The following is a 14,182-nucleotide window of genomic DNA, read 5'->3' on the forward strand; positions in this document are numbered from 1 at the left end:
GTGGCCTCCAGAATTGCACACAGTATTCCAGGTGAGGTCTCACCATGGTTCTGTACAGTGGCATTATGACTTCAGGTTTACAGCTGACGAAGCTTCTATTGATACATCCCATCATTTGCCTTGCCTTGGCTGATGCCTTCTCTACTTGTTTGGCAGTCTTCATGTCTGCACTGATGATTACTCCCAAGTCTCGTTCTTCTGAAGTCCTAGCTAGTGTTTCTCCATTTAAGGTGTAAGTTTTGCATGGATTTCCACTGCTGAGATGCATGCCCTTACATTTCTTGGCATTGAAGCCCAGCTGCCATGTCGAGGACCAGTTTTCCAACGTAAGCAGATCCTGCGTCATACTATCCTGCAGATTGCTTCCACTTACTATATTACATAGTTTGGCGTCATCGGCGAATAGTGTTACTTTACCCTGAAGCCCTCGAGTCAAGTCCCTTATGAATATGTTAAAAAGGAATGGTCCCAGGACTGAGCCCTGTGGCACTCTGCTAGTCACCTCCGATGTCTCAGAGAGGGTGCCGTTGACCACCACCCTCTGAAGTCTTCCACTCAGCCAATCATTGACCCATGCAATTAGTGTCTCACCTAACCCCATCAATTTCATCTTGCTTAATAGTCTGCGGTGTGGGACGCTATCAAAAGCTTTACTGAAATCCAAGTACACTATGTCCAGAGACTCTCCCGAGTCTAGCTTTCCTGTTACCCAATCAAAGAAGCTGATGAGATTGGATTGGCATGACCTACCCTTAGTGAATCCATGTTGACTGGGATCCCTTAGATTCCCCTCATCCAAAATCTTGTCTAATCTACCTTTAAGTAGTGTTTCCATGAGTTTGCACAATATTGATGTGAGACTCACTGGTCTGTAGTTCGCAACCTCTGCTCTGCAACCCTTTTTGTGCAGAGGAATGACGTTAGCTGTTTTCCAGTCCAGGGGGACTCGCCCCGTACTTAGGGAGAGATTGAAGAGCATTGCTAACGGTTCCGCCAGGACATCGCACAGCTCTCTGAGCACTCTTGGGTGCAATTTGTCTGGTCCCATGGCTTTGCTCACCTTGAGTCTTGACAGTTCGCTGTAAACATCAGCTGGTGTGAACTCAAAATTCTGAAATGGGTCTTCCGTGCTTGGTATTGCTTCCAGCTGTGGCACGTGTCCTGGTGCCTCGCAGGTAAAGACTGAGCAGAAGTAATCATTCAGTAGTTTGGCTTTATCGGAATCTGTTTCCACATAATTCCCGTCCGGTGTTCTAAGGCGTACTATCCCGTTTGTGTTTTTTTTCCTGTCACTAATATACCTGAAGAAGGATTTGTCCCCTTTCTTAATGTTCTTTGCTAGAGTTTCTTCCACTCAAAGTTTTGCCTCTCTGACTGCTGTTTTGACCGCTGCAGACTAACTGGAAAAAAATAGCTAAGTAGGCCAACTGGAGAGACAGGAACAATAATTACATACTTTTTAAATATATTTGTATACTAAATTTTATAAACTATTTTATAAAAATAGACATAAGAACATAAGAAGTTGCCCCCGCTGAGGCAGACCAGAGGTCCATCCCGCTCAGCGGTCCGCTCCCGCGACGGCCCCTCAGGCCCATTGCCTGATCAGTGGTCCCTGGTTATTCCTATACTTGCCTCTCACTCCTATCCCTGTACCTAACTCTACTCTTATCTGTACTCTTATCTGTACATTATCTAATATTTTTTAGTTCCTAGTTAATTTCTTTTAATGTGGGGTAGGGAGGTATCTTAGTGAGTAGTACTGTGTGGGGACTAAACATCTGCATATAGATTTTACACAGAGCTGAATACATCTCTTGCAGAATTCAAAGACTATACCTAACGTGACCATTTATTTTTTTCATCAAAAAGGGACATCTATTAATTGTCAGTCCTGCCCCAACCCCGCCCTAGCCCCACCCCAACTCCGCCCCTAATTTCTTCCATTCATTTTCATGTACACATAATATCTTATTAATTCATAATGGTAACCATAAAATTAAAAATAAACACAGCACACTATACGCAGAGAAAATGTTAATTATCATTTCTATTTGGGGGTTTTTCAAAGATGTCAAGGCAGATAACTTTAAAATATGCAATGTCACCTCAGTAACTATAGAAAAATAGACAAATATAGTGCAAAATATAGACAGCAGATATAAATTTTCAAAACTGACACATTTTGATCACTAAATTGAAAATAAAATCATTTTTCCTACTTTTGCTGTCTGGTGATTTCATGAGTCTCTGGTTGCGTTTCCTTCTGACTGTGCATCCTTTCTTTCATTTCTTTCTTTCTGCACTCAGGCCCAACAATTGTCTCTTTCTATTCCTCCCTCCTTACTTCCTATGTCCTTAGTGTCCCCAGTGCTTCTTCCTTTGTCCTTAGTGCCCTTCCTATGTCCTTAAGACCCACAGGTTCTCCTTCCCATGTCCTTAGTGCCCCCAGTGCCTCCTTCCTATATCTTTAGTGCCACTTCCTATATCCTTAGTGCTCCCAGTGCCTCCTTCCTATGTTCTTAGTATCCCCAGGGCTTCTTCCTTTGTCCTTAGTGCCCCTTCCTATGTTCTTAAGGCCCCCAGGTTCTCCTTCCCATGTCCTTAGTGCCCCCAGTGCCTCCTTCCTATGTCCTTCATGCCCCTTCATATGTCCTTAGTGCCCTCAGTGCCTCCTTCTAATATCCCCCTCACTGCCTTCCAGACTTTGTGCCACCCCAACCCCCGAAGCCAGCCTGCCTGCCTGCCTACCTCCTTCCCTCCCTGCTGCGCAAAAAAAAAAGCCTCCTTCCTCCCTTCCCCCCCACCCGGTCTGCCGCCGCTACTGATTGCCAGCCTCTCTCCTTACCTCCCTGCTGCTGCTGCTAATCAACACCCAGAAGCCTTTATCCCGATGTCAATTCTGATGTCGGAGAGAACGTTCCGGGCCAGCCAATCGCTGCCTGGCTAGCCCAGAACGTCCTCTCCGGCATCAGAATTGATGTTGGGAAGAAGGCTTCTGGGTGGCGATTAGCAGCAGCAGGGAGGTAAGGAGAGCAGCAGTGGCGGCAGTGGACCGGGGGGGGTGTTTGAATCGGCCGCTGGAGGGAAGCTTTTTTTTTTTTGCGCAGCAGGGAGGGACAAGAAGCAATCGCCTGTCCCGTTGTTCCTGCGCACAGCTTTGGGACGCTGTCCCTGTAAACGGGACATTTCGGCGTTCCGAAGCTGTGTGTGGGGACAACGGGACAGGGGATCTAAAAACGGGACGGTCCCATTCAAAACGGGACTTATGGTCACCTTAACTATACCTGATATAGAGAGGACCTTTGACCTACATCTGTTTCTTAGGAACCATTCTCGCAAGCTGCCAGTACTGCCCTGAAGCTTTCCCTCTGCTGAAATTTGCCCCCCTCCCCAATGCAACTTCCTATTTTTGCCTGGGCATATCACGGCAAAGGGAAAGCTTTGGTGCAGCACTGCAAGAGGGTTGTGAAAAATTGCAAGAGGTCCTTGTGAGACTGAAAAACTGGGTATCAAAATGGCAGATGACGTTTAATGTGAGCAAGTGCAAAGTGATGCATGTGGGAAAGAGGAACCTGAACTATAGCTACATGATGCTGGGTTCTATGTTAGGAGCCACTGCTCAGGAAAAGGATCTAGGTGTCATTGTTGAGGATATGTTGAAACCCTCAGCTCAATGTGTGGTAGCAGCTAAGAAAGTGAATAGAATGTTAAGAATTATCAGGAAAGGAATGGAAAACAAAGATGAAAATATTATAATACCCTTATATCGCTCTATGGTATGGCTGCAACTTGAATACTGCATGCAGTTCTGGTCGCCGTATCTCAAAAAAGATATAGCAATTAGAAAAGGTACACAAAAGGATGATGAAAATGATTAAAGGTTTGGGACAACTTCCCTATGAGGAAAGACTAAAGCGGCTAGGGCTCTTCAGCTGGGAGAAGAGACAGCTCAGGGGTGATATGATAGAGGTCTACAAAATACTGAGTGGAGTGGAAAGGGTAGATGTGAAATGCTTGTTTAGTGTTTCCAAAAATACTAGGACCAGGGGGCATGTGATGAAACTACTAAGTAGTAGATTTAAAACAAACCAGAGAAAATATTTCTTCACACAACATGTAATTAAACTCTAGAATTCATTGCCAGAGAATGTGGTGAGATCAGTTAGCTTAGCAGGGTTTACAAAAGGCTTGGATAATTTTTTTTTAAAGAGAAGTCCATAGGCCATAATTGAGATGGCTTGGGGAAATCCACTGCTTATTCCTAAATGCATCTCAAATCAGTTTCCTGTGGTTTTGATGTAACATGCAGGCAGGCTAATATCTTTTCTGAGCACTATGAAAATTAACATGTAAAGAAAGAGTTAAAAGAGCTTAGAAACTGCCAAAAGAGAATAACATAAGAACATAAGAATTATTGCCAAAGTTTTCAGATCTTATTCCCCTTTTACAAAGCCATGCTAGAGGCAACCGCTCAGCAAAAGTCCCGAAGCCCTTCAAATCCCAATGGGCTTCGGAACAGTTTCCGCAGTGGCAGGTAGGTTTCAAGGGGTTATAGAGTGTCCTCTTCCTAGAGGAGAGCAATGTACAATATTTACAAGATGGTATTACCAATAACAATTCTCAGGAAGAGCCTAAAGACCTAGTTGAGTGATACACTTTCATCAAATTCAAGAAATAGCCTGGACATATCCCATGTAAAATTTTAAAAAAAATAAAAGGCAAGCTTTTAAATTCAGTTCTTCCCTCAATTGGCAACCAATGCAATTCTCGGAGTAATGGGGTAACATGATCAAATCTATTTCCCCCCAATATAAGTTTAGCAGCAACATTGTGTAAAATCTGCAATCAATTCATCTGTTTGGCAAGAAGACCTAGCAGACATATATTACAATAATCCAATAAGGTAAGTATTAAGGCCTGAACTATAACCTGCTGAAAACTTCTCTCTAAAAAAAGCCTTCATCCTACACAATTTTAACTTATATGTACTATAATTTTTTTAAATCATATTATTGACATGAATTTCCATAGTTAAACCTATGTCCAACAGAAGCCTGCGTATTGTAACACCATTACAGAAGCTCATGAATTGACTTCCCAGTTATTAGTAGCAGTATAGAAGTTTCAATAAATGATAAACAAACAATAGCCAACCAAACTCCCAAGAGTTTAATTTCAGTTTTTAATTTAACATTCGTATTTTGGAGTTTTACCTCTTCTACAGCGTCAACTTGATTTCCTCTCCCCCCAATATCACATTCAGGGTTCCTTTTACTAAGGTGCGCTAGCATTTTTAGCGCACGCAGGAAATTACCACGCGCTACGCTTCTAGAACTAATGCCAGCTCAATGCTGGTGTTAAGGTCTAGCGGGCGTGGCAATGTGGCACGCGCTATTCTGCGTGTTAAAGCCCTAACGTGGCTTAGTAAAAGGAACCCTAAATGTGGTTTTAATCATATTACATCCGTCTTATCCAAATTTATCTTCAAAGAAGGCTGGGACATCCAATTGAAAACCGCCATAAACACATCGTTCCTCAAAACCTTAACCGAAGACACATTAGATAGTACAGGAAAGATTATTACAACATCATCGGCATAGGAAAAATAGTCAACCCATTTTTTTCTGGAGCAATAAAACTAAGGGCTCCTTTTATTGAGCTGTGCCAGCGGGGGTTAACGTGCACGACTTTTCATCACGCGCTAACCCCCGCGCTGGCCTAAAAACTACCGCCTGCTCCAGAGGAGGCGGTAGCGGCTAGCGCGGCTGGCGGTTTAGCGTGCGGCATTACGCGCATTAAACCGCTAGCGCGCCTTTGCAAAAGGAGCCCTAAGTCTCTGTCGTATAAGTTAAAAAGAATGGGAGAAAGGGGAGAACCCTGGGGATCTCCTTGAGTCGCCAGCCATTGTTGTGAAAGATTCTCTTGCCATCTATTTCCAGACATTCCCTCCTATACCCATCCATTAAAGCCATAAGCAAGTTATGATTGACTAAACCAAATGCCGCAGATAAATCTAATTGCAACAGCAACACTCCCCACTTTTTAAAAAAAAATTTTAAAATTTATTCAAATTTTTTTCATCATAACAACAAGTTTACAAACTCGAAGAGGATTTTAAAAATAATATCCAACAAAGTAAATGGGATTGATTTAATATCAAACAACAAATGAATTAATTATTTAGTCCCCATTTGTTATTGGATCCCAGAACAAAGAAAAGTAAAAATAAGAAAAACAAACACTTAACCTATTTAGACAGAATCCGGGACCTAGTTAACTCCCAGGCAGCCGGTTCACTACACTGTGGCTGGTACAATTGGACCTACAGTGACTTCACCCCTTCTCTGGCTGTAATAGATTCACTTAATTGTTTTGAATCAAAAAATTAAAAAATTATTTCCTTCTAAAGAAATACAACATTTCGCAGGAAATTTTAAAATAAACTGAGCACCCAGAGCCAAGACTCTGGATCTATAACTAAGAAATTCATTTCTCCTTTCTTGTGCATCTTTAGAGAGATCAGGAAAGACACGTACAGTGGAACCAAGAAACTTATCATTCAAATGCCTAAAGTATGTTCGTAAGATTAAATCCCTATCAAACTCTAGGACAAAAGTCACACTAAGGGCAGTTCAGTAACGTGGACAAGGCCAAGCAACTGCTTCAGTTGAAGGTAGGGCTGGCTCGTGGTCAGCAGGGAGGGAAGGATGGAGAGTCAGCAGGGGTTCAGCTGCATGTGGGGGGTGTGCTCAAGGGTTCTGCTGCACAAGGGATGGGAGGGAGGGAAGGATAGAAACTGGGCAAACTTCTGTTGCACAGGGAGATGGGAGGAAGAGAGGGAAGGATAGAAGCTGGGCAAACATTTGCTGCACATGTGGGGGAGCGAAAGGAAAGAGGAAGAATTGGGGTGAAGGAGAGGAAGGGAGAGATGATCATGTGCATACCCCGAAAATAAGACCTAGTGCCTTTTTTGGGCCCCAAATGAATATAAGATACTGTCTTATATTTGCAGAAACACGGTACTATATCTATGCCAGTAATGTGCAACCATTCATACCCATGAACCAGATCTACCCACAGCTTTGAGTAAACTGCCTAACAACTCAGTTATGGGCAAAGAAAAAAAACATAAACTCATGCAAAACAGAGATTCAGTGGGTATGAATTCTCTCTAAAATCGTTTACTCATCACTTACTTCGATCCCACAAAAATTGTTTCTATCCCTATGTCAACTATGCAATTTCTCTCCATATATTGAAAAGACCACTGTGGCCACAGTAGTCCATGCCTTGATAACATTATAACTGGGCTACCATAATGCCCTGTACATTGGTCAAACCAAACGGAGTTTTTGCACCAGCTCCAACTACTTGGCAATGCTGCAAAATGACTGTTAGAGGCTGCAAGTGGAGTGACTATATCACATCCTTTATGCAGAAACTACATTGGTTACCAAATTTAAAACTATAGAATGGGAATGGTGGTTGAAGTGAGTGGAGATGGAGGTGGGTATGGAGAGAGATAGGGATATGATGTATTCCGGAAAGGCATTTAAGATCTGGTGTTAAATGATCATAATAATTACAAGTCAAAGATCTTGATGCTTTTTTGGAGTGTGTTTCTGTTTCTCTCTATGCTTATTTTTATCTCTATTTTGTTTACTTTAATTATTATTTTAATTCTATCTTTAAATTATTTATTCATTATTTGTTGGAATATTTCATTTCTATCTCTATCTCTACCTCTGTCTTTTTATTTTTATTTTTCATACTATTTCTTCAGGTACTTTAGTTAGATTGTGAGTCTTTGGGACAGTTAGGGAATTTCCAAGTACCTATCTTATTTATTTAGTTTTTATTTATTGTATCTTTAATGCATCATTTTTGTAAACCATTTAGAAACCTCACGGTTATTAGCAGTATATAAGAATTAAATTAAATTAAATAAATTTTCAAGGTCCTTAGGAAAAACGAGCCAGAGTACCTAAAGCATAAGATAACCCTCTACATACCTCTAGGGCAGTGTCTCTCAAACTGTGTGCCATGGCACACAGTGGTGTGCCTCGAAGGGATTCCAGAATTTTACTTTATTTCTAAAAATTCCCATCATAAGTATACACTAGAATAGATGAGCGTCTGCATGCGTAAGGATACAACTGCCCAGACAAGCATCATGTTTTGACGTCATTGGTCCTTGAAAACTAACAGCAAGTAATTTTAGGGGTCCTTTTACAAAGCCATGCTAGCGGTTTTATCGCATGCACCGGATTAGCGCGTGCTATAGCGCACGCTAGCGGAAAATCTTACCGCCCGCTCAAAAAGAGGCGGTAGCGGCTAGTGCATGCGGCAATTTAGCACGTGCTATTCCACGCGTTAAGGCCCTAGCGCGGCTTTGCAAAAGGAGCCCTTAGTACTATTTTTTATGCAGTAGTTATCCTAACTTGAGCAATAAAGCAATTAAGGCTTTGTTATCATTTGGATCTTCTTATCTTTGAGAACTTGGATTTTTAGCTCTGAGAGAAAAAAAAAAAAAAGAGAGAACGACTACAGATGGTGGATGATGAAATGCATGTTGGTTGTCGACTATCGAGTAGCGTTTTGAGTTAATTTGCACTCCATCACATTAAATAGCAAATCTTTTTCACGGCACATTATAATTGAAATTATAAAATGAAAAAACCAACAAAAACTTAAATTTGAGTTATTTATTTAAAGTTCTTTAAGCTATGTATGGGTAACTGTAACAACAGAATAGAATTGCTAAGCAATGTCATGGATGTGCTTGTTTTTCAGTGCAAATTAAGTCAAAACGCGGCTCAATAGTCGACAACCAAACATGCATTTCATCATCCTCCATCTGCAGTCGTTCTCTTTTTTTTTTTTTTATTTAATTTCTGTCAGAGCTGAAAATCCAAGTTCTCAAAGATAAGAAGATCCAAATGATAACAAAGCCTTAATTGCTTTATTGCTCAAGTTAGGATAACTACTGCATAAAAAATAAAACTAAAATTACTTGCCGTTAGTTTTCAAGGACCAATGACATCAAAAAATGATGCTTGGCTGGGCAGTTGTATCCTTACGCATGCAGACGCTCATAACATTGACGTACGTGATGTACATCTATTTTAGTGTATACTTATGAAGGGAATTTTTAGAAATAAAGAAAAATTCTGGAATCTCTCCTGGCACACCTGGAATTTCTTCAGGGCACACCACTGTGTCGTGGCACACAGTTTGAGAGACACTGTTCTAAATTCTTGGTTGCCTCATTTAGGTGCCTACATTATAGTCGCCTACATTATTTTCCTTCCCCCAACCATAATAGGCCCCCAGGAATGCTTGTGCTAAGTGTGTATAAAAGCAAGCATGCTGCAGAACATGGTGCTTGTTTTATACCACCTGCAGGCAGGGCAGATTTTCAAAGGGCTAATTTAGGGCCTCTTTTACAAAGGCGCGCTAAGTGTTTTAGCGCGGATTTAGTGCACGCTGAATCAATGCATGCGATAATCACTAACGCATCCATAGGATAACATGCATGCGTTAGCACTAAGCGCGCAATAATATTTTGCGTGCGCTAAAAAGCATAGCACACCTTTGTAAAAGAGGGGGCTAGACCTGTTTATGGCTATGTTCCCCCATACTACCAAAAATGTAAAGAAACACACCACTTATAGAGATGCTACAACCACCTAAGCTTTTTTACTTATTTTGTACTTTTTAACAAAAATTTCCTCAGAAAAATTATTATACTGTATTCACTCAGGAAAAAGCCTCAGAGTAGGAGCCCACGCTCAGTCTTATCATAGACTTATCTTTCAGCGTGGTTTTTTCGCTCCATGGTTCCAGTCATTGGCTAAAAAACCTGAGACTCAATTTTTAATAATAAATAGTTCAAAACGTTTTTATCATAAATATCTTTACAAATTTTTAAATCTTTGAAATAACTACTTTTTTTATATATAGCTGTGGATGCAACACTTCCTTAGTTTGAAAAAACTGGCAACCAAGCACTTATCTCAGCGTTCGTTTTATGTGCTGTCCACTGTTTCAGGGCTAAGGGCAGAAGCATTCAAGCATTGTTCTCAGCTGTAAATAATACAAAAAAGAGAGAAGAAACTGACTTAGTAACGTTTCTTATCCTAGTTCACCTAAAACAGAGTGTAACTTACTGTTCTCAGCTGCAAAGGATTTTCCAAACCGAGGCAAAATGGCCCCGGCATTCATTTTAAACTTTAACAGTAACATGCTGACAAAGGACGTTATGTCACGTGCTGACGTCATCGTTCCCGACATTAACCCTTACAGGGAATATAGAAGAATCTATCAGTAAAAATGCTGCCACTCTATATTCCTATTGAGCCCGCTAGGGGCTAAAGAACCCAGTCGATCAATCCAGCGTTGTTCTCGCTGGGCAAGATAACGTTTAAAGTTCCCCCCTCTATTACTTTGATGAACAATTTCAATGATTATAGCTTTGAGAGAGAAAAAATCATGATTATTTTCTACACAGTGTCTAGCCAAAGGAGCTCCTAAAACACGATTTTTGATGTTACTTTTATGCTCTATCAATCTTATATTAAATTTTCTCGAAGTTTGTCCAACATAAATCATCTTACAAGGACATTGTAAAACATATATTACACCCTGCGATTTACAATTAGAGGAGTGTTTAAGATCGTATTGCTTATTGTCTTTTGGATTATAGAATTTATTTGAAATGATCATTATTTTGCACATTTGGCAAGTTCCACACATTTGATGCCCCGGATGTGCCATAGCTGTGTCAATATTTTTCACTGGGAATGCAGATGGACAGAGAAGTTCTTTAAGATTTCTGTTTCTCTTATAGGCGATCCGTAAACGATAATCCTGGAACACCCCTGCGATCTTTAAAATATCCCAGTGTTTAAACGTTATCTTGCCCAGCGAGAACAACGCTGGATTGATCGACTGGGTTCTTTAGCCCCTAGCGGGCTCAATAGGAATATAGAGTGGCAGCATTTTTACTGATAGATTCTTCTATATTCCCTGTAAGGGTTTATGTTGGGAACAATGACGTCAGCACGTGACATAACGTCCTTTGTCAGCATGTTACTGTTAAAGTATAAAATGAATGCCGGGGCCATTTTGCCTCGGTTTGGAAAATCCTTTGCAGCTGAGAACAGTAAGTTACACTCTGTTTTAGGTGAACTAGGATAAGAAACGTTACTAAGTCAGTTTCTTCTCTCTTTTTTGTATTATTTACAGCTGAGAACAATGCTTGAATGCTTCTGCCCTTAGCCCTGAAGCAGTGGATTAAATGTTATATCCGCGAAACGTTGGCAGGCAGCGGCAATTATTTGACAGCATGACAGCACATAAAACGAACGCTGAGATAAGTGCTTGGTTGCTAGTTTTTTCAAACTAAGGAAGTGTTGCATCCACAGCTATATATAAAAAAAGTAGTTATTTCAAAGATTTAAAAATTTGTAAAGATATTTATGATAAAAACGTTTTGAACTATTTATTATTAAAAATTGAGTCTCAGGTTTTTTAGCCAATGACTGGAACCATGGAGCGAAAAAACCAAGCTGAAAGATAAGTCTATGATAAGACTGAGCGTGGGCTCCTACTCTGAGGCTTTTTCCTGAGTGAATACAGTATAATAATTTTTCTGAAGAAGTTTTTCTGAAGGAAATTTTTGTTAAAAAGTAAAAAATAAGTAAAAAAGCTTAGGTGGTTGTAGCATCTCTATAAGTGGTGTGTTTCTTTACATTTTTGGTAGAATATTCTTTAGAGCCACTTTGGGTGACAGTCTCTGAGTTATTTATGTTCCCACATAAACAGCTTTGAAAATTGTTATTCCCAAGCAAGCAAAATTATTGAAACATCAAAATAGTGTACAGTAAATATATCATAAAAAAATATCCTACTTTGGGAGACTTCTGTTGATCTGCTGAGTCATGCAAAGGTATAGAAATAGAAGACAGCGTGGATGTTAATTTTATGGGCCTTTTTGGAGGTCGTGGTGGTGGATGTACAGCTGGGGTTTCATATCGCCGTACCATGTAATATTGTTCTTCACTAATCTCCTCTACAATGGTCCTTGTGGGTGATGACACAGTTTTCTCAACAGGTTTATTGACCAACTGGACTGTCAGATTTAAACGATGAACAGGAATTTCCCAACTGTCCTCAGGCTTTTCAAGAATACTAATTAACAGGTAAGAGTCTGTGATTTCTTCTTCAAGCTGTAGGCCTGGCACGGCAGCCAAGATGTCCTCCCCTATGGAAAGATCCCTCACAGAAACTTTGACATTAAAAGGTAAGTGTAACTTTTTACAAAGTTCTGAGAGATGGTACTGTTTCTTATCATGAACCACTTCCACAAAGTTGCCTTCCACGTGGAGTGGTAGGAGAACTTTCTCATAATTTTTGCCTTCAATTTTTTCACAGCCTAGGACATCTACCTGTTTCCTCCTACCCTCATCAATGATTTTACTAGTCTCACATTGGTTAACCAAAAACTGGTCTCCAACATTCAGCGAAGACAGTTCTGTATCAGAGGCCTCAAATGCTTTAGTTGCCACAACATGTAGCTGTTCTCCTTTACTCTTTGCGATCTCCAAGTCATAGGCAGTTTGGAAAGTCCGAGGCCTTCTCTTCAACTTTCCTTTGTAGCCGTACGGAATTAAAAAATGCCGTTTTGGCGAATCACTTCTGATCTCAGATGCCAGAATTCTCAATGCCTGGTACTTCTTGTGGATGATAATTTCCATCCCATGTCTCAATGAGCAATGGGCTGCTTTTCGAGGCCCTTCTATGATTTCTGCAACAAAAGGAAATTCTTTGCTTGTCCTTTCAAAGATATCATGTGTAGATAAAGGCTGCAGAAAACAGTTCATATTATAATGTTCCGTTATATCAATGACTTCAATATCAAGGTCAGATAAGATATGAACAATATCCTTTCGATCTGAAAAGAGTAAAGCAAAAACATTTGTATGTCTTTGTACCTGCCCTTCCAACATACATCTACATTTCCAAGTCCAACCTACTTTGAAAAATAGTCATGAAAAATAGTTTCAAAGCAAATTTAGCACATTTCTCTGATGTTGAATCTTTGAGCCTGCTATGTCAAGCTCTTGGATACGGAAAGATTAGTAGGACTGTGTCAGAACATCATGTGTTCAATTGTTGATTTCTATTGGATTGCAACATGCATTATTTCAAACAAAACCTAAAACAAATTCATCAGATTCTGTTATAAAATCATGAAAAGATGCAACTGGCCACTTTGGGAGTAATTCTTTACAGAAGGTGTTGACATTTATGTGATAAATATATATGTATAAAATCAGAATATCTTTACTGGCATACATGCACATATATGTGCATATACCACCAGATTCTATATATGGCACGCTGCCGAGATGTTGCAGGCATCTTATTTGGCTAGTGAGCCATTAATCAATAAATGGATGCTAACAACCAATTGGGCTTTGTGCGTGCATCTGGCATGTATTATTCTATAACGCCAAGGGCCCAAATCTCATAGTGTGCAACTCAAAAGGGGGAGTGGCCATGGGAGGGAGCATTCCAAAAATTTGTGCGCATTGCTACTGAATAATGGATCAACACACCCAATTTAGGTGCCAGCATTTACACTAGGTTTCAGCAGGTATAAGTCTCGTGCCAAGCACAATTCTATAAAGGGTACATGCCCTTTATAGAATCATAATTTTATCACAAGATCTTTTTCAGCACCCAATTTTGTGTGCTAGTTATAGAATCCAACCCGTAGTGCTCAATTCAGTATAGCACTGTTTCACTTCCTTATCCACTATTAGTCACTCAATGATCTTCATTCACTATGCATTCAAAACATTTCAGGGCAAGGGGATGAATTACACTTCTCCCTCCGTATTCACGGTTTTTAGCATGCTGGCTCCTCCCCCCAAATTACAACAGCTTGCCTAGAGAAATTGCTGATTCCAAGCGTTTACCAAGAAAATTGTTGATTCCCAGTACTGTTTTCCACCATATTTTGCCTCTCCTTTAGAACAGACTAGGTCTCCCACCATGTTATTCGCGGTTTCACTATATTCAAGATGGTTTCTAATAGAAAACAGCGAATAACATATGAAAAAGTTATTTGCGGTTTTTCTGTTAATCCCCTATCACAGCGAATACGGAGGGA

General features: G+C 40.3%; 1 protein-coding gene across 1 annotated transcript in view; it reads right to left on the reverse strand.

Moving 5' to 3' along the window:
* Positions 1-14,182, reverse strand: part of THEMIS (thymocyte selection associated) — a 126,095-nt gene that overhangs the window by 51,755 nt on the left and 60,158 nt on the right. The window contains exon 4 of the mRNA XM_033937626.1: positions 11,916-12,958. Coding sequence (XP_033793517.1) covers positions 11,916-12,958 — 1,043 coding nt within the window. The remainder of the gene's footprint in view (positions 1-11,915; positions 12,959-14,182) is intronic.

This window comes from Geotrypetes seraphini, chromosome 3, assembly GCF_902459505.1.
Source record: "Geotrypetes seraphini chromosome 3, aGeoSer1.1, whole genome shotgun sequence".
NCBI classification, from domain to species: Eukaryota; Metazoa; Chordata; class Amphibia; order Gymnophiona; family Dermophiidae; genus Geotrypetes; species Geotrypetes seraphini.